Source organism: Astatotilapia calliptera, chromosome 16, assembly GCF_900246225.1.
Source record: "Astatotilapia calliptera chromosome 16, fAstCal1.2, whole genome shotgun sequence".
In the NCBI taxonomy this organism is placed as follows: Eukaryota; Metazoa; Chordata; class Actinopteri; order Cichliformes; family Cichlidae; genus Astatotilapia; species Astatotilapia calliptera.
The window spans coordinates 6,464,559-6,491,731 of NC_039317.1; the positions used below are offsets into that span (position 1 = coordinate 6,464,559).

Consider the following 27,173-nt stretch of genomic DNA (forward strand, 5'->3'; position numbering starts at 1 on the left):
CTCGCCTCGGCAGCCGTGACAGTAAGTTGAGAAGGTTAAATGATCAAACTTTTCACAGAGTAAGCATAAACAGTCACACATCCACCTAACAGCATGCAAAGCAAAAAGTTCCTCTGGTACGGGAATGCTTTTCTCCTTGGACTTAAGCACTCCGGCCTAATTGCTAAATAGAATCAGCTGTAAAGAAGGGCAGCGTCTAAGACTGGAAAGACAGCAAGACCACACCCACTGAGTCAAAATCACAGAGGCCCTTATATGGCCCTAATAATCTCCCTTTATCCTAGTCATGACACGAAATCTATATTCCTAATTTATCACTTAATTTATCACTTGATCACGTATTGTTATGTGAATTTTGCAAAGAACTGTAGCTGGTCAGATATTGAGAAAGAATTGCTGGAAAAACATGGTACTACTTTTCCATCTGTTTTTGTTATATGTCCTCTCTCTCTTTCTTTGTGTTTTTGTCTACCACTGATCCTTCAGAAAGCAGAATAATCCTGGAGGAGGTGACCCAGTGACCATTACCCTGCAATAACCCCCAACACACACATACACAAAGCAGACACAGGCTCACCCAGATGTTGCAGTGGGATTTAATGCACCAGAAGTACTGTTATTCTTTGCTGCCACTCTGATTCTGGTTGGCTTGCTGACCTGCTGTTTGTATGTGCCAACAGTTATTGTGAGAATCAAGACCAATGTTCCGCTTATGAGGACATTAAAGATAAAGGATCATTTTGTTGATCTTCACATCGTGACAAACCTGCCGCTTGTCACGGCTATTTGAGGCTTTGGGCTCTGTCTTAGGCTTTGATTTGGAATTAAGGGAAGATTAAGATAAAGGGCAGGGTAATGCATTATGCCACAAAGGGTTCTCACAAAGACAGCTATACAAACATGTGTGATTATACTGTGTGTGTGTGGGGGGGGGGGGCTAAAAGCAGTGAAGAGTTAAGAAGCTTTGTGATTTGATGACTTACTTAAAGTGAATGAGAGAGTGAGTTGATGAGGATGGCTGAAGAATACAACGAGAAAGCAGGAACTAGAATAAAAGTGGACATGGGAACACTGACAGGGTTAGCGATAAAAACTTCAAGCTGATAACGAAATGTTTTTTTAAAATATTGCAAAAGTCAGCAAACAGGGAAGAGAGAAGGGGGAGCAGGAGACAGCGCAAGGGAGTGAGAGAGGGAGATTGGTGGTTGGTGGATTAAGTCGGGTCAGAGAGGATTAGTGTCAGTTCAGGTTTGGTAGTAAACTCACATTCATGTTGTTGGCGTTGACTGCTTCTGACACACTCGCCCTACTGGTTCCTTTCAACTGAGAAATCCCACACTGAACAATTGGACCACAGGAAGGGAATGTGAGTTTACCTTTTTTGACACTTCTGACTCTTGTAGTGCAATTGATTAAAAAAAAAATCAGACTAAGCATATACAGCCTTCCTGCTTGCTCTATGGGGCTTTACTTACAGCTGATGAGCAAATAAGCTGAGTGCCTATTTGCTCACTGTACTTTTTATATGCCTTTTTGTGTTTGCTTAGTAGCACAGCATTTGAAATACCAAGAACTTGAGGGATGAGGGATGAAGGATTTACGCACATACAGAATAATCACAAAGAAATACTAATAAATGCTGCCATCCACTATGGGACCCTCCTGGCGATAATGTAGACACAATAAAATATTGCATATTTTATAGCATAGCAACAAAGTTCTCCCTGGTGTATATAGGTCTGGATTCAATTTATTTTTTAAATGATAATATTTATCTTACATGATTGATAAGCGACACCAACAGAAATAGTCTAAAAGAAGTTCCATGAAACTGTGTAACGAGTTTCACAGAACCCAAGGTTTCGTGACTAATGGAAGCTCTTCCCGGACAGTGTAAGTGGAAACGGAAGTTGAGCCGAGATAAGCAGCTGAAGAATAGCCGTAACCTGAAATTAGTCCACATTTAGTAACCTGCTGCTGTAACAGGAAGTTCTAAAGTAGGATAAGCTGCATTTAAAACATTCACTTCATTCATTGTTTCCCTCTCTGCTGTTCAAAGGAACATAATTTTTAAACATTGCTCTGCAATTTTGATCATTTGTTGTTCTTTTTTTAAAAATAAATTTTAACATTAACATTTTATTTGTAAAATATTCATTTTATGTATTTATTCAAAGTAACCCCTAATAACGACCAAAACTACACAATAAAAAATAAAAAAAAACAATCACAGCATGATTTAAGTTAGTTATTTGGACACCATTTGAGGTAGAATGTGTATTACAACATGGTATAAAGATACACCTATTTTCTACAGCCATAACATTTAATCATAATAGTAAGACTTTGCTATGATCTCTCAAAAGTTACAGACTCTTAACTTTGAAGTACAATTAACTTAAAAACTACTCATTTTATCCAGCTGCAGTCAAATTGTCCAGGGCATCAAGATCTGTTGTTGATCAATTTTGAATGAAAATCATGGTTATCAGCCATAACTTCCAAACTCTGAAGATTATATCCATACCAAGTAGTAATTTTGAGTGTTTTCATGCCTTGAAAACATGAAGATCAACCTGATATTCTGCCTAAGGTGAAATGCTTTTGGAATGAAAATGTAAATGTGTCATCTTTCTTTGTCTGTTGTAATAAAACAAGATGATAGTCACACACAACATGAATTGAATTATGTTTAATAATGACATGGGTACTAACTAAAGATTGTTAAATTATCTAGATTTGTTTTATTTTTAATATGTAAAAAATGAGGTTGTTACATAAATCTGTTTTTTATTTCTTTCTCCATATCTTTTCAGTGGAATAACCCTTTCATTCTCTTCTGAACAATTACCATGAAACAAGCAATGGAGGATGGTGAGAAGCACATACACGTATACAGACAAATTCAGTAGACTTGAATTCATGTGTCTCAGTCATGAGTAGGTGCTTACTTGAAAAGACTTATTATAAAAGAAGGGTCAGGGCTTCTCTATAATGTTAATCCTGTCTGGTTCTGTCGGCTTTTCACCTTCTGCTCAGGAGAAATGTGAAACCTCAAACATCTGCTGTGATATTAAAGACAATTATATTAAAGACATTCATTGGAATCTGTCAGTCACAGTGTAATTAATCATGCAGTACCCCAGTTTTAATGCCCCAATTCTAACTATTTCTGACAATACCAAGTGAAAGATAAAGAGACAGTTAAGCAAACACTGGAACAATACAGTAATCAAACCAAATTTGGACAATATGAGAGCACTTTTATTTTTCAATTACTAAAAAACTTTCTCCACTGATATTATTGTACCAATGTGAAATAAAGTAATATGGAAATGTGGTTTTACTCTAAGCACTCGAACCACATTTTAATGTCAACATTTCAGACAATGCAAATTTGTTCCCCAAGCTAACCAACTTGAATTAGCTATGTATGGATCACTTCAGCATCTGTATTGGATAGCAGTATCTCCAGTTTGTTTAAGCAAATATTTTATTTGTACGATTATTTATCTTCTGTGCTGCCTTGACTACACTCTAAAGCCTCACTCTATCCGCCTTAGTGCAGCTGCCGTACCATACTGTGATATATGTCAGCAGGCTCTCAATGAAGTGGTAGAAGGTCAGCAGCTGGTTGGAGTCCAGTTTGCACTTCCTGAACTGCTGCATAGGCATAAGTGCCATATGATTGTGTGTGTAATTTGATGAATTAGTTGCAAGTGCTTTGAGCGCTCAGCTGTGTAGAAAGGTGGTGCATAACTACCAGTCCATTTACCAAGAATTCCCTGTGTCTTCCCTAATTCCCTATGTCATCATTTGTTCAGGTGTCAGTGTGGTACTATCCAGTGTGGTGAAGGATGTTGACCAAGCTGTTAGCAGGAACATTAATGGTGCTCAGCTTTTGCATGAACTACTGAGTGCACCGTGGCTTTGTGCCCTGCTGAAGGTACATGATTCAAAGGTCCTGAGTAAAAGACACACACCTACCATCTGTCTGCAAACTAAAAGTTATCATTTGGTGCTTTGTCTCCAGATTTATGAGTGCCTGTTAAAGTTCCAGAGACTGACACCAAGCCCCGTTTTGCCTTATGCTGCAGGACTCTCACATGAGGTGTGTATATATACAACACAACAAACAAGCAGCCATAGACGAAATATTTAGATCCCTAAATATCAGTCATTAGTGTTCTGTAAAATATCACCTTATCACAGCTGATTCAATTGGAATTTTAATTCTGCATCTTGCAAAAGGTAACAAAATTAAAACTAAGTAAGCCTGATAATGTAATCAATACAGAAACCAACCAGAACATGTCTGCTTTCTGTAAATAATACAAAGCACAACAGGAGACACCCTCTCTACATTTACATTTAGATTTAAACCTTTCCTTTTTGAAAAAGTTTTTAGAGGATGTGGATCAAGTGACCAGATGACTGTGATAAGTCATTTTAACCTCCTAGGACCTGGCGTCCACATATTAGGACATCACACTTTGGGTTATTTAGACCAAAATACTCAATTTTGCTCTACAAGGGCCTGATATCCACTTATGAGGACATTATGCTGCTACTGTTCTTACGAAATTTTAAATGGATATCCTCATATGTGGCTCTCATTTTTCTTAGAAACAAAAATAGGGTAAAACAAAAAACTGGTAATCCTTTGTTTTTACATTCATCGGGTCCCAATATGCCCAAATATCAAAGAGAAATTAAAATGCATGCTCTGGAAGAGTTCGGGTCGTAGGTGGTTAAAGTCATTAAAATTATGTCTGGATCTAAAGTTTCTTCTGGAAATATTTCCATAGAAATCAGTGTTTTTAGGTCTCTTGCTTTCCTTTTACATATGTCTGGTATTCTGTCTTTCCAGTATAATGTAATTTAACATCTGATTCAGGAATCTTCTTAATTTTTCATTAGGTCATAACTGCAATACTGACAGCTCAAAAGCCTTCAGCTCCAGCTAGAGAGTTGTGCAGCCTCCTGAGCTCACCTCATATCCAGGTACATACACACACACACATATATATATACATATATATATATATATATATATATATATATATATTAGGGGTTCAATGATACACAAAATTCATGGTTTGGTTCGATACTTTGGTGTCACGGTTCGATATTTCTTGATACAAAAAAAAATGTTCATGCTTTTTTAATTTGTCATTTATTAAAATTATAAATATATATTTTAACTCAAAAGTACAGTTTTTAAATTTAATGCTGCTGAAACAACAAAGTAATAAAAAAAATAAATCTATCTGATAGAGAAATCACTCATCTTTGGAAAAGAGAGTTTATTACAGAGAAATGGCTCTTTCCAAAATAAAAGTGATTCTATACACTTCTTCTGGGGTATACTTTCAGCAGCATATTAAACATATCAGGTCCCCATAAGGAGAATCATGTGCTAACGGCTGTCTAAATGACTCAGGTAAAGTTTGTAGCATGCGTGCTTGTTGTTTTTGTCTGCTTCCACTTGTCTTTGCACTAGGATGATGTCGGTGTAAATGTGCAGTCATATTCATTGTGTTCCTACTAGTGCTGTCAGCGTTAATCTCGTTGAAATGACCTTAACGCCACAACACACCAAATCTCCGTTAACGAGCTACCGCGGATCGCCCCGTGCGTGGGGCTGGACAACCAACACATTAACGAGCTAACTGCGCTAACGCAGTAGTTCCCACCCATGTAATTGAGCATTGCGTGGCACATCCGACATACTATTTTACTTTTGTCCATGACGCGCTTACCTTCAGGGTCATACGTCACATGAAAACCAAAATAGTTCCAAACGCCAGATCTGAATGAGGGTGGGGGAGGTTAAATTTGCTATGTTGCAATGAGAGCTTAACTTGTGTCTCGCGAGCTTGCCCTGGGCTCAGTGAATCTGCGTTCGACTACTCCGCCTAGGCTGCACTGCTGAGTGCAGATCCACTGAGCGCTCAACACAGACAGCATCGTCAGAAGAAAAGTTGATAAAATAAATTAAAAATTTTGTATTGTTCGATACATATGCGTACCGAACCGAAAGCACTGTATCGAACGGTTCAATATCGATACGAGTATTGTTGCACCCCTAATATATATATATATATATACCAGCCAACTAACGGAGTTGCAGAAAGGTGCGACGAATAAGGTGCCTAAGAAATACAGCAAGCTGTCCATACCTGAGGCCTTGGAAACTGCCAAGCAAAGACTCACAGCCTTGGCCAGCCGCTTGAGGAGGTACACCAGAGAGATAGAAGGCAGGAGAATAAACCAGCTGTTCTCCACAGAACCAGCAAAGGTGTACTCTCAGTGGCAAGGGAACAATAAGAGAACAGCACCACCAAGGCTGGAGACGGAGCAATACTGGAAGAGCATATGGGAGAAGGATGCAACCCATAACGGCAATGCTCAGTGGCTAGAGGATCTGAGGGCAGACCACAGTGACCTCCCTGAACAGGGTCCAGTAACCATCACAGTGGCAGATATCCAAGAAAGGGTCTCCAGTATGAAGAGTTGGACAGCACCAGGGCACGACATGGTTCACGCCTACTGGCTGAAGAAGCTAACTGCACTCCACGAGCGTCTGGCAGCACAAATGAACCAGCTGCTAGTTAACGAGAGACACCCGGAATGGCTAACTGAAGGCCGGACGGTCCTGATCCCCAAGGACCCCAAGAAGGGACCGGTCCCCTCCAACTACCGACCAATAACCTGCCTCAGTACTACATGGAAGCTCCTGTCAGGCATCATATCGGCTAAGATGAACAGGCACATGGGTCAATACATGAGCGGGACACAGAAAGGAATTGGCAAGAATACCAGAGGCGCAAAACACCAGCTACTGGTAGACAGAACAATCAGCCGAGACTGCAAGACCAGACTGACCAACCTGTGCACTGCCTGAATTGATTACAAGAAGGCCTATGACTCAATGCCCCACAGCTGGATACTGGAATGCCTAGAATTGTACAAGATCAATGGGACCCTAAGAGCCTTCATCAGGAACTCAATGGGGATGTGGCGTACAACACTAGAGGCCAACTCCAAGCCCATAGCACAAGTCACCATCAAGTGCGGGATCTACCAAGGAGATGCTCTGTCCCCACTGCTGTTCTGCATAGGCCTGAACCCCCTCAGTGAGATCATTAACAAGACTGGCTACGGATACCGACTACGGAACGGAGCAGTTGTCAGCCACCTCCTGTACATGGATGACATCAAGCTGTATGCCAAGAGTGAACGAGACATCGATTCACTGATCCACACTACCAGGCTATACAGCAATGATATTGGAATGTCGTTCGGACTGGAGAAGTGTAGTCGGATGGTAACAAAGAGAGGGAAGGTAGTCAGAACTGAGGGGATTGAACTACCAGAAGGCAACATTGCAGACATAGAGGACAGTTACAAGTACTTGGGGATCCCGCAGGCGAATGGGAACCATGAAGAGGCCGCTAGAAAAGCTGCAACCACCAAGTACCTGCAGAGGGTCAGGCAAGTCCTGAGGAGTCAGCTGAATGGTAAGAACAAGATCCGGGCCATCAACACGTACGCCCTGCCCGTGATCAGGTACCCTGCTGGGGTAATAGGCTGGCCAAAGGAGGAGATAGAAGCCACTGACATAAAGACAAGAAAGCTCCTTACCATGCATGGAGGGTTTCACCCCAAGTCCAGCACCCTGAGGCTGTACGCTAAGCGGAAGGAAGGGGGCCGGGGACTGGTGAGTGTCAGCACCACAGTCCAGGATGAGACAACGAACATCCAAGAATACATTGGGAAGATGGCCCCAACTGACCGAGTGCTCAGTGAATACCTCAGGCAGCAGAAACCCAAGAAAGAGGAGGGAGACGAGGAACCATCATGGAAGGACAGAGCCCTGCACGGTATGTACCACCGGCAGATAGAGGAGGTGGCTGATATCCAGAAATCCTACCAGTGGCTGGACAAAGCTGGACTGAAAGACAGCACAGAGGCACTAATCATGGCAGCACAAGAACAAGCTCTGAGCACAAGATCCATAGAGGCTGGGGTCTATCACACCAGGCAAGACCCCAGGTGCAGGCTGTGTAAAGATGCCCCAGAGACAATCCAGCACATAACAGCAGGGTGCAAGATGCTAGCAGGCAAGGCATACATGGAACGCCATAACCAAGTGGCCGGCATAGTGTACAGGAACATCTGTGCGGAGTATAACCTGGAAGTCCCGAGGTCAAAATGGGAGATGCCCCCAAGGGTGGTGGAGAATGACCGAGCTAAGATCCTGTGGGACTTCCAGATACAGACGGACAAAATAGTGGTGGTAGACAAACAGAAGAAGACGGCCGTAGTGATCGATGTAGCGGTTCCGAATGACAGCAATATCAGGAAGAAGGAACACGAGAAGCTGGAGAAATACCAAGGGCTCAGAGAAGAGCTCGAGAGGATGTGGAGGGTGAAGGTAACGGTGGTCCCCGTGGTAATCGGAGCACTAGGTGCGGTGACTCCCAAGATAGGCGAGTGGCTCCAGCAGATCCCGGGAACAACATCGGAGATCTCTGTCCAGAAGAGCGCAGTCCTGGGAACAGCTAAGATACTCCGCAGGACCCTCAAGCTCCCAGGCCTCTGGTAGAGGACCCGAGCTTGAGGGATAAACCGCCCGCAGGGGCGTGCTGGGTGTTTTTTTTTATAGATAGATAGATATAGATATATAGATATATAGATATATAGATATATATATATAGATATAGATATATAGATATATATATTAGGGGTGCAACGATACACAAAATTCACGGTTCGGTTCGATACTTTGGTGTCACGGTTCGATATTTTTTCGATACAAAAAAATGTTCATGCATTTTTAATTTGTCATTTATTAAAATTATAAATATATATTTTAACTCAAAAGTACAGTTTTTAAATTTAACCCTAACCCTTGTGCGTGTTTTTTATTTTGACAGCGAATGCGCACCTGCGGACCACTTATGTGCAGCCCTGGTTATTTAGCTCGTCATATTGCAGCCACAGAAATTCTTTTGTCCATGAAACCATAAAGCTGCACTTTCTTTTTGCCTTATAGTCTGATTTGTCATAACTTCTCCGTTTTGTGGTAAGCTTTTCTTTGGCTGTCACTTCTTCACCCTGACCTGTCTTATTTGGCTCAGCAGAACTGAAATGCTTTTACACGCTCACTCACATAAGCTCAGCGATTCTCTGCGCGATCAACCTCTCACATGTTTAAGCTGCGGGAGATTTCACTTGTCATGTTTGCATAGTAAGCTAACGATTAATAAGACGATGTCAGAGGAATTGGTGCACAAATTATCATCACTCACAGATCAGTGCTGTCGCTCTCTATACACAGTTCGCACGATTGCAAAGTGAAAGCAAAAAAACAAGCGCAAATTCAAACGCAACTTCAATATGTCACATATTGACAGTGACTCACCGATGCCAATGACATAATTACCCAGCTACATTTCTGAAAGAATGCAAAAGCATTGACATATATTTTTCCTACAATAGCCCGACGGGCAGGGAAGAGATAGATTTTGGTAGCCCGACTGAAAAAATCGCTAGCTCCGGGACGTCGGGCTAGCGATATTGCAAGCCCTGTATCTGATTGAGGAATCACTCATCTTTGGAAAAGAGAGTTTATTACAGAGAAATGGCTCTTTCCAAAATAAAAGCTATACTATCCGCTTCTTCTGGGCTATATTCTCAGCAGCATAAGGAGAATCATGTGCTAACAGCTGTCTAAATGACTCGGCTAAAGTTAGTAGCATGCTTGTTGTTTTTGTCTTTGCACTAGGATGATGTCGGCGTAAATGTGCAGTCATATTCGTTGTGTTCCCACTAGTGCTTTCAGGTTAATCTCGTTGAAATGACCTTAACGCCACAACACGGCAAATCTCCGTTAACGAGCTACCGCCGATCGCTCCGTGCATGGGGCTAGACGGCAAACACGTTAACGAGCTAACTGCGCTAACACACTAGTTCACACCAATGTAATTGAGCATTGCATGGCACATCCAACATACTGTTTTACTTTAGTCCATGACTCGCTTACCTTCAGGGTCATACATCACATGAAAACCAAAATAATTCCAAACGCCAGATCTGAATGAGGTTCAATTTGCCTGTTGCAAGTAGAGCTTAACTTCTGTCTCGCTAGCTTGCCCTGCTCTCTTCCTTCTGACGATGCTGTCTGTGTTGAGCGCTCAGTGGATCTGCGCTCGACAGTGCAGCCTAGGCGGAGTAGTCGAACACAGATTCACTGAGCGCTCAACACAGACAGCATCGTCAGAAGGAAAATTGATAAAATAAATTACAAATGTTGTATTGTTCGATACATATGCGTACCGAACCGAAAGCACTGTATCGAACGGTTCAATATCGATACGAATATCGTTGCACCCCTAATATATATATATATATAGATTCGTTTTATAGATTCATTTTAGAATCCATGTTCATCATGGCATGCCTTTCTTAACCTCTGGGGGGTCCTAGAAAAATGCATACACTATTGGGCTTAGAGCCACAAATCGACCACGCCATGAAAAGTGCCATAAAATATCTATATATTAATATTTTTTTCCACTTTAAATTAGCCAATCTTTTAGACCTACTTCTCCTTGAAATATTCATATCAAGTTTTAATTACATTTCGCGGATTTTAACCCTTTATATCCCGGTTTCGTCACATGGCCGCACTGTTTTTTTAGCCCCAAAAAACAAAGAAATCAAATATTTCCCAAAAGATACAATTCCAAGGCCCGGACTCCCGAGTACCACCAACATTCGGAAGATGGCCCATTATTTGGTTGTAATGACCGTGGAATGGGAAATAGCGTTTATAATGGGTTTCAATGGGGCACAAATCGACCACTAGGACCAATAGTGTAAGTTTATCTGTAGCTCAGCCACTGAAGCTAATTTAAGGGAGTCAGACTGGAATTTTGAAATATATGTAACCAGACTTTTTTTTTGGAAAAGTTGGCTATATTCCGTTCAACACAGTGCAAATGGCGTGTATACGAACAATGAAAAATGGCACAAATCGACCCAAGACCACCCAGAGGTTAACTTATAACTTATATTTGAAGTTTCTGGTTACCCATTACTGATTATCTATCTCTCTGTATATCAGGCTCTCTTGTCATCTCATGACAGTGTTGCACAGTCAGACTATGAGCCTGTCTTACCCCCTCTGCCTGATGAAATACCAGAGGATGAGGAGGCAATGAGGATTGTGTGTCTTGTAAAGAACAACCAGCCTCTGGTAAGACATAAGCATTTTCCTCATAAATGTAAACTTTTGCTCAGAAATACAGTTTCGTTCGTGTCAGCTATAGAAACCTATAAATATACATAAATGTGTTTTTGTCATTTTTTGTCCTTGTTTTTTGTTTTAGATAAGCTAAGGTAGCTTAGCTTTCTATTTACATGGCGTTATTAGTCTCAATATCTATGTCGTCCAAAACTCTCTGAAAGAAAAATGACAAAAAACATTGCTTATAAGCACAATCCAGAGAGTGATTACATTTTCAAACAAACCAAACAAATTAGTAATATATTCCTGTAAGATAGGGATGCAGAAATGATCACTTTTGTTAAACAGAATCTATGAAGTCAACAAGATGGCTTGTTGACTTCATAGATTCGATGACAAATCTGAAGGTAGCCTTGCAAGGTGCCCTCAGATTAGTCATAAAGTAGTTAAGTCTTAAATTGCTTAAATATAAATTACATTATGTTAACTTTAAAATGTTCTAATAAACCCTAAAAACTCAAAGTTTCTCATCTTTCATTCATTAAGAGTGGAGAAGAGTGTAGAAGGAGTGTAGGAGAAATTCACAGCCGCTGGAGCAGCCTGCACCGCTTTACATTGGAACGCCTCATCCCTGCAAGAAGAGCTCAGTCAGGGGAGGAGCTCAGAGTGCCCGAAAGTGAAGCAAAGCTTACCCTTGTTCATAAAGACGGCAGGTCCCACCCCTTTCTCCCTCGCTATGAATCCACAGGAAGTTGCTATTTGTGTTCACCAACTGTAAAACTTGGGAACAAAGGACTCAATCAGTCAGCTCCCTCTGTTTTGAACCCTGCTACCTGCACTGGTAAGAGGAGGAAGAACAGATGATGACAGTCCATACAATCACCAATCATCTGACCATTTTCATTTGATCATTCTTTGTCTGTATTTAAGCCATCAAATATAAAAAACAATGGCAACATATCATAGAAACGCAGGCCATCCATCAGTACCTTCACTAATCATAATCGAGGATTCATTCTTTCTTGTATCTAATCATTCTAGTATTTGGTACTTTCTGGGCAAATATTTTCATATGTCTAGCAATGGCAATGAAAGGCAACAACCACTTCATCTATCTTGGTGTCATTCCTCAGTGCAACTAAGTGTTCATTTCTTCATGAACCTGCCATCATCTGGCAGTCTATGAGTCTTTTGGGCTTTCCTGCCATTACATTTCTTTTCAGACATAGTTTGCTAATGTCTTTCTGTTCTCTTGAACTGCAAATTTATTTGGTGGTTCATTTTCAGAGGAACTCAAACCCAATGGGAAAGATGGTGCTTCAACCAGAGAGAGCAGTGATGACTACGCATACCCACCTCCTCCAATCCCAGCTTACAGTTTTAGCCTTCCCAACTCTCCTGTGTTGTACAAAAAAAATTCTACAGGAGGACAGTCAAAAAATATCCCCACACCTGGAAGGACCTCCTCTTGTCGTGGCATGAACCCTCTTAGATCTCGCACTGCTCCTTCTAGTCCTGCAGCTAGAAGGAGTACTCAGGAACAAGGGGTGAGCACTATCTCCAGAAGAGATGGTTGTCAAACCACTCAAACCAGACCTCATAACACACATCAGGAAGAGTCTTTAAATCATCCATTAATGTTCCACTACGCTACAGCTCCTCGTCACAATGAATGCCAGAACATATCAAAACGTAAACAAAATGCGCAGCAGCAGCAATCAAGACACCATAATCAGCCTGCTGAACTCAAGAAACAGTGCAGTGTGGAAGAGCTTAGGTCCACTGTTCAGATGGTGGCCAGCAGTATTGAACACAATAGTCAGGATGTACGCCAACTTGGTGAGAGGATGGTGGCAGCATCAGAGATGATCACAGACAGCGTGGAAGAGAACGCCCAGGCACTTAACCTGCTTGCCGAGGTGGTGGACAAGCTTCAGGGGCTAATCGTAACCAAAAAACACCTCGAGTCATCTCCTTCACAGACAAAGACACAACAATATCCACCCTCACCTCCTCCAAGGGTCTCCTCATTATCTCCAAAACTTGTCCGCAAATCTCCAATACCATACCCAGGCCCACTCTCACCATCTTCTTCCACTACTTTCTCCTCTTCTTCATCCACAAGTTCTTGTGCAGATGACTTTACAACATCTAGGAGTCCAACACAAATTAATGGTGGATCCAAAAGGATGGTGGCAGCTCCTCAGAGGGCAGGTAGGGGTGGTAATAATGGACAAGTGAGGTTCAACACTGGAACCATTTCAAGAGCTCCTCTGGAGGACCAACAAGACTGTAAGAGTACAGGCTGCTTAAAAACAAAGAAGAAGAAGAAGAAAGAGTAACTAGACTAAAAACAAACCTTTTCATCTCTTTCCAGCATTTGTACTGGAAAAGCTGTGACAGTGACAAAAATACCTAATGTTTTAGTCTAAAAAGAAATATCAGCTACAACAACATATGGACTTTTTTTTTTTAATTTGAAGACTTTTTCGATTTTTCAAACAATCACTCAAAGGAACAAAAGCAAACAATATAAAGGTACAAAGCAATTTCTTTCTGTCTTATTTTCGTCATCTAGTCCAACTATTCTTAAAAAGTATGACAGCTTTCATTTTTTTCATCAGCTCTGATTTATTATTTTGGGTTCTTGACTATGATGGTCTGAATATATACATTGAGCAAAAAAGGAGGAAAGTGTTTAGGGTTAAATTTATTTTTAATAATATTTGTTATGGATTATTTTGTACATGTCGAACTGCATTCATCTTGACTTATTGTTTGTATATTTACGTGGTATCTATTGCACATCAAATACAGCAATAAATCCCTGTGGAAACACCTAAGAAGTTTTACATTATTCCACATATAGAAACATCAAAATTAATTTTCATGAGCACTGTTTTAGCGCCTGGTTGGAGCTTATGTAATTGGCATTTTTTAAAATAATTTAGCATTTTCATTTCCCAAAACTATGGTAGCAAATTTGCAGGACTACTAAAGTTATCCTTAATTTTCATGAGCCCTTGCTACCAGCTTGCTTCTAGCAATGGCCTGTAGTGGACATGGTATTGTGTTGATAGTGTTTACCTTTAGAGTCCCCATGATATTTTGATGTAATGCAAAATGAGTTAATATCAAATGCCCAAGCATTAAAATATAAAGAAAAAAACCCTTTAGTTATCTATTTAACTTTGATCTACCACCAGCACTAAACTGTGTGGCTTTGAGTTGAATGTATGTTCAGCTGCTGGGTGTATTATGTTAGTGTGTATATTGATATTCCTCACAAAATGGCACAAAAATGGAAGGCCTTATAAAAAAAAATAATAATAATAACTGGCGTACAAGAAGAGCTTTTACTTAATTTGCTGATTTTTTAATGAGGATCTCATGAAGAGAAAATGTGTTTAAACAAAGTATTTATTATTTACTTTTAAAATCGTGTACTTTTAAAAATTAATTTAGTCAAAATTTTCCATTTGCTAATCTTAGAAAACATTTTGCCTTTGCCTTAAGATCTCTTGTCACTATTTTTGCTTGCTTTTTACTTTGTTGTTAAATTTTGAACAACTCTCTATCTGTTAGGGTGCAACTATAAGAAAGGATGAGGCGACGGGAGATATCTCTATTGCCCGGGTGATTCATGGAGGATTGGCTGACCGCAGTGGTATACAAGTATTTTAAGTGTGTGTGTGTGTGTGTGTGTGTGTGTGTGTGTGTGTGTGTGTGTGTGTGTGTGTGTGTGTGTGTGTGTGTGTGTGTGTGTGTGTGTGTGTGTGTGTGTGTGTGTTACATGTTTAGACAGCTTTGTGAGGACAGAAAATTGACATGCCACTATACTTATACAGTCGCTTATAACAAAATGTCCGTCCGAGTTTGAAGGTGAATGTGGTTTTAGTGTCAGGGTTACAATTAGGTTATGGTTAGGTTTAGGCTGAGGGTTAAAGAAAGCAGTATGTCAATGAGATGTCCTCACTAAGATATGAAAATGTGTGTGTGTGTGTGTGTGTGTGTGTGTGTGTGTGTGTGTGTGTGTGTGTGTGTGTGTGTGTGTGTGTGTGTGTGTGTGTGTGTGTTGCATGTGCATTTTTGCTTATGTCTGTGTGTGAGAGATGAAAACATCACGCCTAGCAATAATATGTCTTAATAAATATGGGTTTTTGCCTGTATCAGGACTTCTACATCCTGGAGACCTATTAGTGGAGGTAAATGGAAACCCAGTGGTGGGCCTGGAACCAGAACAGGTCATCCATATACTGGTATGCTATCAGCATCTGCTAAAAATAAGAAAAACATTATTTAAAAGAAAATACTATTATCAATGCTATTGTATACATTTTAGAAATATTAAAGGCAGTTTTTACCACCTCATTCAAAAGCCATTTAAAGTAAAAAAAAAAAAAAAGAAAGAAAAGAAAAAAAAAGAAAACGAAAATGTTAAACACAAGCTTTATAGTATTAATAATATGTATAAATGATAGTATGACAACATGCTTGGTGAAAGCGTGTACATTTGATTATTAAAAATAATTCTCACCATGTATACTTCTTGTGTATGACTTTCCCTGTCAGGCCAATTCCCAAGGCACTATCCTGTTTAAAATCATTCCAAATCCATCTCAGGCCATCCTCAGCCAGACACCAGTAAGAAACACACACTTTATCACTTTACCTCCAGTATCACTTTATTAAAAGCACATTTTGTTGACATTAAACTTACTTATGAGCAGGAAAATCCCTGTACAATTACTGACATGATTCACTGATTGTTATTTTCCAGGCTGGTGTTCCAGGTTTAAAAACATGATTTCCCTCAGTACATCTGTGAATGTTTCACTTTTTGATTAATTTATTTTTTAATCTGCAATAAAACAAAGTTTATCTGTCTGTCTTCCAGGTATGTATGAGGGCAATGGTAGACTACTGCCCTCTGCAGGATTTTTCCATCCCATGTCCAGATGCAGGAATGGCATTCAGCAGAGGAGACCTTCTTCAGGTGGTTGACCAGTCAGATGGACAGTGGTGGCAAGCCAGGAAACTGCCATGTGCTACATCCTGCGCTGGTCTGATTCCCTCGGCCAGCATGCTGAAGAGGTGAGACGCACTCACATACTGTGAAGATGTGACGAACTTACAGGCCGCAGCCAGAGGAAGCGGTTAGTTTATAGATCTGACATTATGAGAGTAAGAAAACATTTATAACATAATTCTAAGTAACTTTAAAGGGCTACATCACTTTTATTCTGCACATTTAACTGATGGCAAAGCCTTAACACTGTTAGGTAAAGTTGGCTTATAATAATGTCAGAAAGAATATATCTTTGCAGTTTGGCTCCATGATTTTAGCTTAAGACTCTAATACATTGGTTGCATTTAACAATTTATTTCTCTTTCTACAGTAAACAGAGGGAACAATGGTGGTGTCAGCCTTTACAGGTTCATACCTGCATCAGACCACGTGAGGAATCATGGTTGTTATTATTAAACATGTGCTTATTTAATGGTTTATATATTATATGTACATTTATTGCAGAGTTGTTTGTAACTTGGATATTTCTCAGTAATGCCTAAAGTTTTACAAACCAGTGTGATTACATGAAGCACTTTTAATGTATTTTTTAGTCTTTAAAATATTTGAAAGATAAGTCAGTCACTACAAAAATAATTTGTTATTTTAAGTCGGTGTGTGCATAAAAGTTTTTTTTTCTCACCTGTGTGTAAATCTCTACCTGCTGTGACATAAAATGAGCAATGCTTTTAACGGCTGTTTATTTTTTCTGTTAACCCTGCTGCCCTTAGTGACCCTGACTGCTAACGGTGGGTGTGACATGTGAAACATCATCCATAATAGTCATTTAATGTCGTAGTTTAGTTCATTTTATTTTTCTGAGTGTGCTTGTTTGTTAGCTTGTTTTGATGACACCTTTTTTTATTATTATTATTCAGCACTAATTACTGTTATCTGCACTAACCTGTCAGTCAATTCCTAACACAGAGAGGTGTCGCTTAGGCTAATAACAAACCACCAATAACAAAAACAAGAAACCACAGAAGACTTTTTTTTAAATCATTGAATAAAACTATAATAATTGAGGTCTCTGAGACTATTAACAGAAACAATAATCTATACTACTGGTATACAATATCTCCCAAACATCACTTGTTCGTCATGTTAGGGAATATCTTGTAGTCAAAACCAGCTATCCATGCATGCATACTTATCCAGAGTCAATCACAGCTTTCATAGGATGAGAATTCTATGAGAAATCTATCCACAGGTCACCAATCTACCAAAGAGAGAAATACAACCATTCGCACACATGAATCACCAATTGAACTACAGTGTTAATTAAGCTGCTTCTGCAGCTGCTTATTTCATCTTCTGAGAGATCTCAAAGGTAGAAACAAGAGCTAAGATCATGCCAGGCTGCTCCTTTCACAGTAACTGAAGTGTGTTATGTTGTGTTACAGTCTGTCACATTAACACTTTCAACCAAACATAGCTTTTTGTGCCTTTCAGCCATACAGTATGTTGTCTTTGTTGGTGTATTTAAACCCAGCTACATGTATGTGAAAATAAGCTTTAACTAACTTTTCTGTTATTTTGTTCCAGAGGAAAATCCTGCAAATTCTGATGAGAAACATGCAATAACAGGTGAACATAATAAATACATATTCATATATATTTTAAATATTTAGTTTTTATATACGAAAGCTATGCATTATTCAACAACCCATTGAATGTCACTATTTTTTTTTTTTTTTTCAGATCTGGAGGAAATAAATTTTGGTAGGTAAGTCTGTCCAGTGATGAATGTGTAAAAAGTGCAACCTTTTGATTGCATGACACTCATTGCTGTTCCTTTCTATTTCTTAGTGGGGGTTTTTCTCATATTTATGTCTATTGAGTTTCTCATCAATACTTTAGAGTGACAGACAACCAAACAACAAATTCTTTACACATGAAGTTGAAAAGATAAATTATTTAAAACAAACAAACAAAAAAATATATGTATAATATAAAAAAAAAAATCCCCACTCGCCCCTGTGGGCAGTCAATCCTTCAAGCTCGGGTCCTCTACCAGAGGCCTGGGAGCTTGAGGGTCCTGCGCAGTATCTTAGCTGTTCCCAGGACTGCGCTCTTCTGGACAGAGATCTCCGATGTTGTTCCCGGGATCTGCTGGAGCCACTCGCCTAGCTTGGGAGTCACCGCACCTAGTGCTCCGATTACCACGGGGACCACCGTCACCTTCACCCTCCACATCTTCTTGAGCTCTTCTCTGAGCCCTTGGTATTTCTCGAGCTTCTCATGTTCCTTCTTCCTGATGTTGCTGTCATTCGGAACCGCTACATCGATCACTATGGCCGTCTTCTCATGTTTGTCTACCACCACTATGTCTGTATCTGGAAGTCCCACAGGATCTTAGCTTGGTCATTCTCCACCACCCTTGGGGGCATCTCCCATTTTGACCTCGGGACTTCCAGGTTATACTCGGCACAGATGTTCCTGTACACTATGCCGGCCACTTGGTTATGGCGTTCCATGTATGCCTTGCCTGCTAGCATCTTACACCCTGCTGTTATGTGCTGGATTGTCTCTGGAGCATCTTTACACAGCCCGCACCTGGGGTCTTGCCTGGTGTGATAGACCCCAGCCTCAATGGATCTTGCGCTTAGTGCTTGTTCCTGTGCTGCCATGATTAGTGCCTCTGTGCTGTCTTTCAGTCCAGCTTTGTCCAGCCACTGGTAGGATTTCTGGATATCAGCCACCTTCTCTACCTGCCGGTGGTACATACCGTGCAGGGGCCTGTCATTCCATGATGGTTCCTCGCCTTCCTCCACTTTCTTGGGTTTCTGCTGCCTGAGGTATTCATTGAGCACTCGGTCAGTTGGGGCCATCTTCGTGATGTATTCGTGGATGTTCCTTGTCTCATCCTGGACTGTGGTGCTGACACTCACCAGTCCCCGGCCCCCTTCCTTCCGCTTAGCGTACAGCCTCAGGGTGCTGGACTTGGGGTGAAACCCTCCATGCATGGTAAGGAGCTTTCTTGTCTTGATGTTAGTGGCTTCTATCTCCACCTTTGGCCAACTTATTATGCCAGCAGGGTACCTGATCACGGGCAGGGCGTAGGTGTTGATAGCCCGGATCTTGTTATTACCATTCAGCTGATTCCTCAGGACTTGCCTGACCCTCTGCATGTACTTGGTGGTTGCAGCTTTCCTAGCGGCCTCTTCATGGTTCCCATTCACCTGTGGGATCCCCAGGTACTTGTAACTGTCCTCTATGTCGGCAATGTTGCCTTCTGGTAGTTTGATCCCCTCCATTCTGACTACCTTCCCTCTCTTTGTTACCATCCGACTACACTTCTCCAGCCGAACGACATTCCGATGTCATTGCTGTATATCCTGGTGGTGTGGATCAGTGAATCAATGTCTCGTTCACTCTTGGCATACAGCTTGATGTCATCCATGTACAGGAGGTGGCTGACAACTGCTCCATTCCGTAGTCGGTATCCATAGCCAGTCTTGTCATTTATCTCTCTGAGGGGGTTCAGGCCTATGCAGAACAACAGTGGGGACAGAGCATCTCTTTGGTAGATCCCGCACTTGATGGTGACTTGTGCTATGGGCTTGAGGTTGGCCTCCAGTGTTGTCCGCCACATCCCCATTGAGTTCCTGATGAAGGCTCTCAGGGTCCGGTTAATCTTATATAGTTCTAGGCATTCCAGGATCCAGGTGTGGGGCATTGAGTCATAGGCCTTCTTGTAATCAATCCAGGCAGGACAGGTTGGTCAGTCTGGTCCTGCAGTCTCAGCTGACTGCTTGGTCTGCCAGTAGCTGTTGTTTTGTGCCTCTGGTATTCTTGTCCATCCCTTTCTGTGCCCCGCTTATGTGTTGACCCATGTGCCTGTTCATCTTAGCCACTATGATGCCTGACAGGAGCTTCCACATGGTGCTGAGGCAGGTTATTGGTCGGTAGTTGGAGGGGACCGGTGCCTTCTGGGGGTCCTTGAGGATCAGGACCGTCCAGCCTTCAGTTAGCCATTCCGGGTGTCTCTCGTCAACTAGCAGCTGGTTCATTTGTGCTGCCAGGCGCTTGTGGAGTGCAGTCAGCTTCTTCAGCCAGTAGGCGTGAACCATGTCAGGGCCTGGTGCTGTCCAACTCTTAATACTGGAGACCCTTTCTTGGATATCTGCCACTGTGATGGTTACTGGACCCTGTTCGGGGAGGTCGCTGTGGTCTGCCTTCAGATCCACTAGCCACTGAGCATTGCCGTTATGGGTTGCGTCCTTCTTCTATATGCTCTTCCAGTATTGCTCCGTCTCCAGACTTGGTGGTGCTGTTCTCTTATTGTTCCCTTGCCACTGAGAGTACACCTTTGCTGGTTCTGTGGAGAAGAGAGATGGACCGATCCGATAGTATCGGTATCAGTCCGATACTGACCTAAATTACTGGATCGGATATCGGAGAGAAATAAAAAATGTAATCCGATCCATTAAATATCAGAAAAGCACCTCACAAAACTTGCAACACGGCGTAACTCGACTCATAACCGTAGCATGTCGGAGCAGTGTGTTCACGTGATAGAGCGGCTATGTGTATTTGTAGCCTCGCTACAAAACCAGAATTTCATCTCCGATGAAGTGATCCCAGAGAGAAGTAAAGCAAGTGTGTAAGTTCGTCTCTGAATGTTTGTAAAGCATTCCAGTGTTAAGCTTAACAACTGATATATGGAGCGACTGCCTTTTAATGAATAATTATCTGAATCTTACACCCAAATTTGTAATCTTGTGTAAAATATATAGAAGTCCATTACTGTATATAGTAACTATTAAGTCTATTATACCCTAGTAAGCTATACTACCTTTTCCTTTGGGAAGATACCATTTGTGCAGTCTGCAATTCTGTAGAAGAAAGATGTTGAATCTATTTAATTATTCTTGAAAAATAATTGATTTCTGTGCATTTTTTTTCTAACCTGCATCAAATTAAAGTTGATTACGTCGATTAAGCATCATGAGATGGAGGGTGGGGGGTGGTTCCCTATTTTTTTTGCTGGGAGTTTGCAACCCTATTAGTTAGATTGCTTAATATTTCTGCTGAGTACTCTTTAAAATACCAGAATAGGGAGGATGGAGTAGGTTTAAGTTTATTAGATTGATCAGTATTGCTGAACTATGAAATATTTTGTTGTATTTTTTACATACAGGTATAACACAATAGCTTTAGTGTTGTTGTTTATTTAAACTTGAGTATGAACTTATACAAAATGCAGCAAGATATTAAAAAAACAGTTTTATTGATTAAAAAACACTATATCAGATTCATATCGGTATCGGCAGATATCAAAATTTATGATATCGGTATCGGACATAAAAAAGTGGTATCGTGCCATCTCTAGTGGAGAACAGCTGGTTTATTCTCCTGCCTTCTATCTCTCTGGTGTACCTCCTCAAGTGGCTGGCCAAGGCTGTGAGTCTTTGCTTGGCAGTTTCGAAGGCCTCCGGTATGGACAGTTTCCTGTACTTCTTAGGCACCTTCCTCATTGCGCCTTTCTGCATCTCCGATAGTTGGCTAACCTCCCTCCGTGCTACTTTGATCTTAGCCTCTAGCCTCCTTCTCCATGGAGGGTACTGCCCCTTGTGGCTGTTCAACTTGTAGCCAAACATCTCGCTGATCACTGCTGCCGTATTGTAGATCAGCTTGTTAGTGTCGGTAATCATGGCTGTAGGTATCGTCCGTAGTGCTGCATTAACATCATCTAGCAGACCTTCTGAGGGTACTTCACGTAATCTTGGTAACCGGCTATGGGGGGTCCAGGTTTCAAGCTTGGCCATGATCCTATCTTTCAGGTCAGTTCATCTCGCACTCAACGATCCTTCTCCTATCGCACTTGGGGCATGGTACCCAATCTCGAGTGGCCCCCTGACCTGGCGTCCTGGTTCCCCCTTGCCGTAGCATTTATGTTGTACCTCATCAATCTCTAGCTGTGAGAGCAGTCCCTTCTTTCGAATGTTGGAACACTGAGCTACTAGTTGTTTCGCCGTCATTGTGGATGTTGGGTATCGAAGAATCCATAGGTCCCTCATCCTATTCATCTAACCCCTTCCGCCAGGGTTACTTGCGTAGTAGCATTCCAACAACGCCTTGTTTTTGTCTCTTGCCCACCGATGCCTTCTTGTTCCAGTAGCCCACTTCTCATCAGGGTGCCCTGGTTCCTCAACACCTGACGCGGACCTTGTTGAACTTGTACTACTGGAACTTATTGAGGACGCGGCCAGGAATCCCGTCCGGACCAGTAGCTTTGCGTGCGTTCACCCTCCTGAAGCACTTCTGCACATCCTCCTCAGACATAGTGTTCGCACGAACATCTCCAGGGTTTTTGATTTGGGAAGGATTTAACTGTTCTGGATGGGACGACATCTTCCACGCATTTTCTGATGAATCCGCAGACTGAATCTGTGTACTCATCAATATCATTAGCAGCCACGTGAAACATTTCCCAGTCCGCATGATCAAAACAGTCCCACAGCGTAAACTCTTTTTGTATATGTACTTGTTTATTCCGAGTCATAATTCGATAAAATTATTTTAATGAAAATTTTAAATGGCGGTAATTTAGGTGCATTTTTAATATGACCATGAAAATTAAGGTCAGGCTTACAAACAAAAAATAAAATGTAGTAAATACATATAAAAATAAATGCTTACTTGTTTCTGTACTTAATAAAAAGAAGAAATGTACTGCCTGGTGATAAATCTAGGAGTTTGAATGTTTCTTTCCTTCAGATGAAGCTGAATCTGATGTTACTGATGGAATCTACCTGGGTAAGACATATATGCTATTCAGATAATTAGGTAGTATTTAAGTAGTCATTAAGTGGGTAGCACTGATAATAAAATCTATACTGAAGGATGGATTTAATAAGACAAGTTATTATTTAATAATAAATTCCTACAATCTAATGAAATCATATCTATAGAAAATATATATTATCAATAATAAATCATTTTACTGCTGTCTCTAAACTTTGGTAACGTTCACCTTATAAGGAGAAGTGTGTGTGAGAAGTGTGTCAAGTTTATTAAGTGAAACTAAAAGTGCTCTTTAACCTCACCAGCTGGTTTCCGTCGAAGTTTCCGTGTCTGGAAGAGGACTTCCTACAGGAAGCGACGACAGTCGTGCACCACCTGCTCCCCCAACACCAATGCTTTGTCCACCCCCTATGAGGAAGTGGTTTTGTACCAGCGCCCTCCTCAGGAGAACCACCGCCTCATCATCCTCGTTGGTGAGATGAATAACTGCATTAATAACACATGAATGCTTCCATGAGAAATCAATCACTGCCTCCCAGCTGACCCTGAAATTATGGAATGTCGGTAAAGTGTTTCAAATAGACCTCCCACCTCATGTCAAAAGACAACTGCAGCACAAAATTGCTGAACAGAATAAAGATTAACAAAATCTGAGATTATCAATTGATCTTGAGACCCTCTGTAATAGAAGCCTCTCTGTATGCTTAGATTTTTCACTGGTTTCTTGAATACTGAATTGCTGGCATAACTACAGTAGTCCTTTGAATTAAGTACTTATCTAATTATAATACATACAATAAATAATGCTTTACTTTATGTACTGTTCAACACACTGGTCTCATCCTTGTATCAGGAGAATGTTTGAAATCGTTTCACTTCTACTGTAACAGCACCTGCTGTTTTCTCCTTGTTTGAAAAAGTTTATTCTCCAGCATTCTTGTCTGTCTCTATATGTATATCTTTGGAAGTCTGAAGGAGATTCCTACCAGTTCATTATTTGTTCTTCTGCACAGGTGCTTCAGGAGTTGGAGTAAATGAACTTAGGAAGAGACTCATCAAACTGAATCCTTCGACATTCCAGGGACCAGTGCCTCGTATGTGCCTTTTACTTAACACGTGTGAGGTTTTCCTAATGAAATCAAATGAACCTGTTCTTCTCATTTTAAATGACAATAAAAAGAGGGCTCTACATTTAAAAAAAAAAGAAATATATGTTTTTGTTTTGTTTGTTTTTAAACATCTGGAATATTATCATGGACTGTGTGTGAGGATGGTTGTGAGATTTGAAGTCACCTGTTGGTTTGCAGTTGAGCCCAGTTTGGTATAATTACTTATGAGAAGTGTCTTGTGACTTCCAGATAAGAAGCATGACTTACTGGCTTTGACACTCTTGAAAAAAAAATATTTAGCTCAATAGCGGAGGAGGTAGTAAAGTCATGAAAGTGATTTTACCTGCTTTACATAATTATTAGGGGTGCAACGATACACAAAATTCACGGTTCGGTATTTTTTCGATACAAAAAAATGTTCATGCTTTTTTAATTTGTCATTTATTAAAATTATAAATATATATTTTAACTCAAATGTACAGTTTTTAAATTTAATGTTACTGGAACAACAAAGGGATAAAATAATAAATCTATCTGATCGAGAAATCACTCATCTTTGGAAAAGAGAGTTTATTACAGAGGAATGGCTCTTTCCAAAATAAAAGCTATACTATACGCTTCTTCTGGGCTATATTTTCAGCAGCATATTAAACATATCAGGTCCCCATAAGGAGAATCATGTGCTAACTTCTGTCTAAATGACTCGGGTAAAGTTTGTAGCATGCGTGCTTGTTGTTTTTGTCTGCTTCCACTTGTCTTTGCACTAGGATGATGTCGGTGTAAATGTGCAGTCATATTCATTGTGTTCCCACTAGTGCTGTCAGCGTTAATCTGAAATGACGTTAACGTCACAACACGCCAAATCTCCGTTAACGAGCTACCGCGGATCGCCCCGTGCGTGGGGCTGGACGGCGTCAACACGTTAACAAGCAAACTGCACTAACGCAGTGGTTCCCACCCATGTAATTGAGCATTGTGTGGCACATCCAACATACTGTTTTACTTTTGTCCATGACACGCTTACCTTCAGGGTCATACGTCACATGAAGACCAAAATAGTTCCAAACGCCAGATATGAATGAGGGTGGGGGAGGTTAAATTTGCCATGTTGCAACGAGCTTAACTTCTGTCTTGCTAGCTTGTGCAGCGCTCAGTGGATCTGCGCTCGACAGTGCAACCTAGGCGGAGTAGTCTAACGCAGATCCACTGAGCTCTCAACACAGACAGCATCGTCAGAAGAAAAGTTGATAAAATAAATTAAATAATTTTGTATTGTTCGATACATATGCGTACCGAACTGAAAGCACTGTATCGAACGGTTCAATATCGATACGAGTATCGTTGCACCCCTAATATTTATACTGCTGTTTTCACTGTGACTAATTATTAATATAAACGTTCTGATTGGTCTGTTCTTCTAGACACCACTCGCTCAATCAGAGCAGGGGAGCAGAACGGTAGAGAGTACCACTTTGTTACCAAAGAACTGTTTGAGTACATGGTCTGCAACCACAGGCAAGATTTTATTCCTTTACTATAAATTTTGCTAATGTTCTTGGTGTTGATTGTCATGATTTTTGGGGCTTTTTGTTCAAATTTTAGGGAATTATATAAGTTTATTATTTATTTAACTATAATTGTATGCTGTTTTTGCACGTGTGGATGTATGAATGTGTGTGTGTACATGTGTTCAGATTTTTGGAATATGGGGAGAGTAAAGGTCAGCTGTATGGAATTAGCACTGATGCCATTGATGAGGTGCTAAAACGAGGGCGGATGTGTATCATTGACGCCGAGCCCCATGTGAGTCTCATGTAACACAGATTCACTTATTTCATGTATTCTGAACAGTCTCTAAGTTTTCTGTGAAGCTTTTTGTTTGCATATGATTGAAAAAGCTTTGGTGTTAATATAGTATTTTATTTCCAGAGCATCCAGCTGTTGCGAACAAAGAAATTTAAACCCTATGTAATTTTCATCAAACCACCCAGCCCAGACAGACTCAGGGAAACTCGCAGAGATGCTCGAATCATCACCAATTATGCCATCAACAGAGTTTTCTCAGTAAGAGCATAAAAAAAAAAATATGTGTGTGAGTGTGAGTGAGTGAGAGAGAGAGAGAGAGCAGCTGCTTATGAAAAAGAAAAGCAAAAGCATGAATGTTATTTAAAACTGACAATAATAATAATGTCGTTTTAGGAGGAAGACTTTGCAGAGCTTGAAGAGACATCAAAGCCGATTGAAGCAAAGTACAAGCAGTTTTTTGACAGTGTCCTGGTGAACGATGACCTACAGGACGCTTGCATAGAGCTCTGTTCCATCATTCAGCAGGCACAGGATGAACCACAGTGGATACCTGTAAGCTGGGGAAGAGCAGAGGATTAGCACAGGGGAAGAATAAAATACTAAAGAGATACAAAATGACAACGTGAAAGTGAAATAAGAAGAAACAGGCAGAAATAAGTATTTAAAGACACGGTGAAATCCTCAGAGCAGAACATAAGGATAATACATTTATAAGGGATGAACAGATAATCAGTCATATGATTATGATGTGACACTATCCATGATGTCATATCTTTGCAATTTGGGAACAAAACTCTTTATTTGTATCCAGTGGTTGGTAACCCTAGCAACAGTTTGTTGTTTCATGTTACATGCTGTTACATGGTGTTGAACACTACACTTTAATTATATTTCATATAATCACTCCCACTTTTGATGCTGTTTTTTTCAGTGACAGCTGTTCAATGTATTTACTTTCAGTCTTTCAGTCTTTGCCTCTCTGTGCTGTAGTGATATCTTATTGGTATGTTGTGGTTTAGAGGCTAGGTAGGCTGCATTTTTAATTTGAAATGTATGTCATATGGAATGTAATTAAGTACTGTCATATAAAGGTACTTGCACTTTACTTGAGCATTTCCAAATTGGTCACCTTTGTGCTTTTGCTTCACAACATTTCAAAGATATACACCACAACATTCACTTA

General features: G+C 40.6%; 1 protein-coding gene across 2 annotated transcripts; it reads left to right on the forward strand.

Moving 5' to 3' along the window:
• Positions 1-27,095, forward strand: LOC113007964 (MAGUK p55 subfamily member 4-like). Of its 2 annotated transcripts, XM_026145053.1 has the most exons (22): positions 1-21; positions 487-1,366; positions 2,817-2,874; positions 3,825-3,946; positions 4,034-4,111; positions 4,921-5,004; positions 11,135-11,266; positions 14,843-14,924; positions 15,431-15,516; positions 15,830-15,901; positions 16,155-16,351; positions 16,657-16,715; positions 17,057-17,074; positions 17,871-17,912; positions 18,027-18,047; positions 23,049-23,087; positions 23,381-23,548; positions 24,089-24,169; positions 25,606-25,699; positions 25,879-25,987; positions 26,114-26,248; positions 26,384-27,095. In XM_026145053.1, the coding sequence occupies exons 3-22, from the start codon at positions 2,853-2,855 to the stop codon at positions 26,567-26,569; spliced, it is 1,827 nt and encodes a 608-aa protein (XP_026000838.1). In that variant the 5' UTR covers positions 1-21; positions 487-1,366; positions 2,817-2,852; the 3' UTR covers positions 26,570-27,095. The 2 variants fall into 2 exon arrangements, 1 of the variants encoding a protein (XP_026000838.1); XR_003269966.1 differs by lacking the exons at positions 15,431-15,516; positions 15,830-15,901; positions 16,155-16,351; ... (9 more) ...; positions 26,114-26,248; positions 26,384-27,095 and adding exons at positions 11,804-12,098; positions 12,545-13,795 and having other exon boundaries at positions 14,843-14,903.
• The last annotated feature ends 78 nt before the right edge of the window (positions 27,096-27,173 follow it).

Excerpts from the sequence above, each read along its gene's own strand:
- LOC113007964 (XM_026145053.1), top strand. The coding sequence starts at position 2,853 with ATGAAACAAGCAATGGAGGATG. Across the intron at positions 14,925-15,430 it reads AGGATTGGCTGACCGCAGTG|GACTTCTACATCCTGGAGAC; the intron begins GTATACAAGTAT and ends TGCCTGTATCAG. Across the intron at positions 16,352-16,656 it reads TCGGCCAGCATGCTGAAGAG|TAAACAGAGGGAACAATGGT; the intron begins GTGAGACGCACT and ends CTCTTTCTACAG.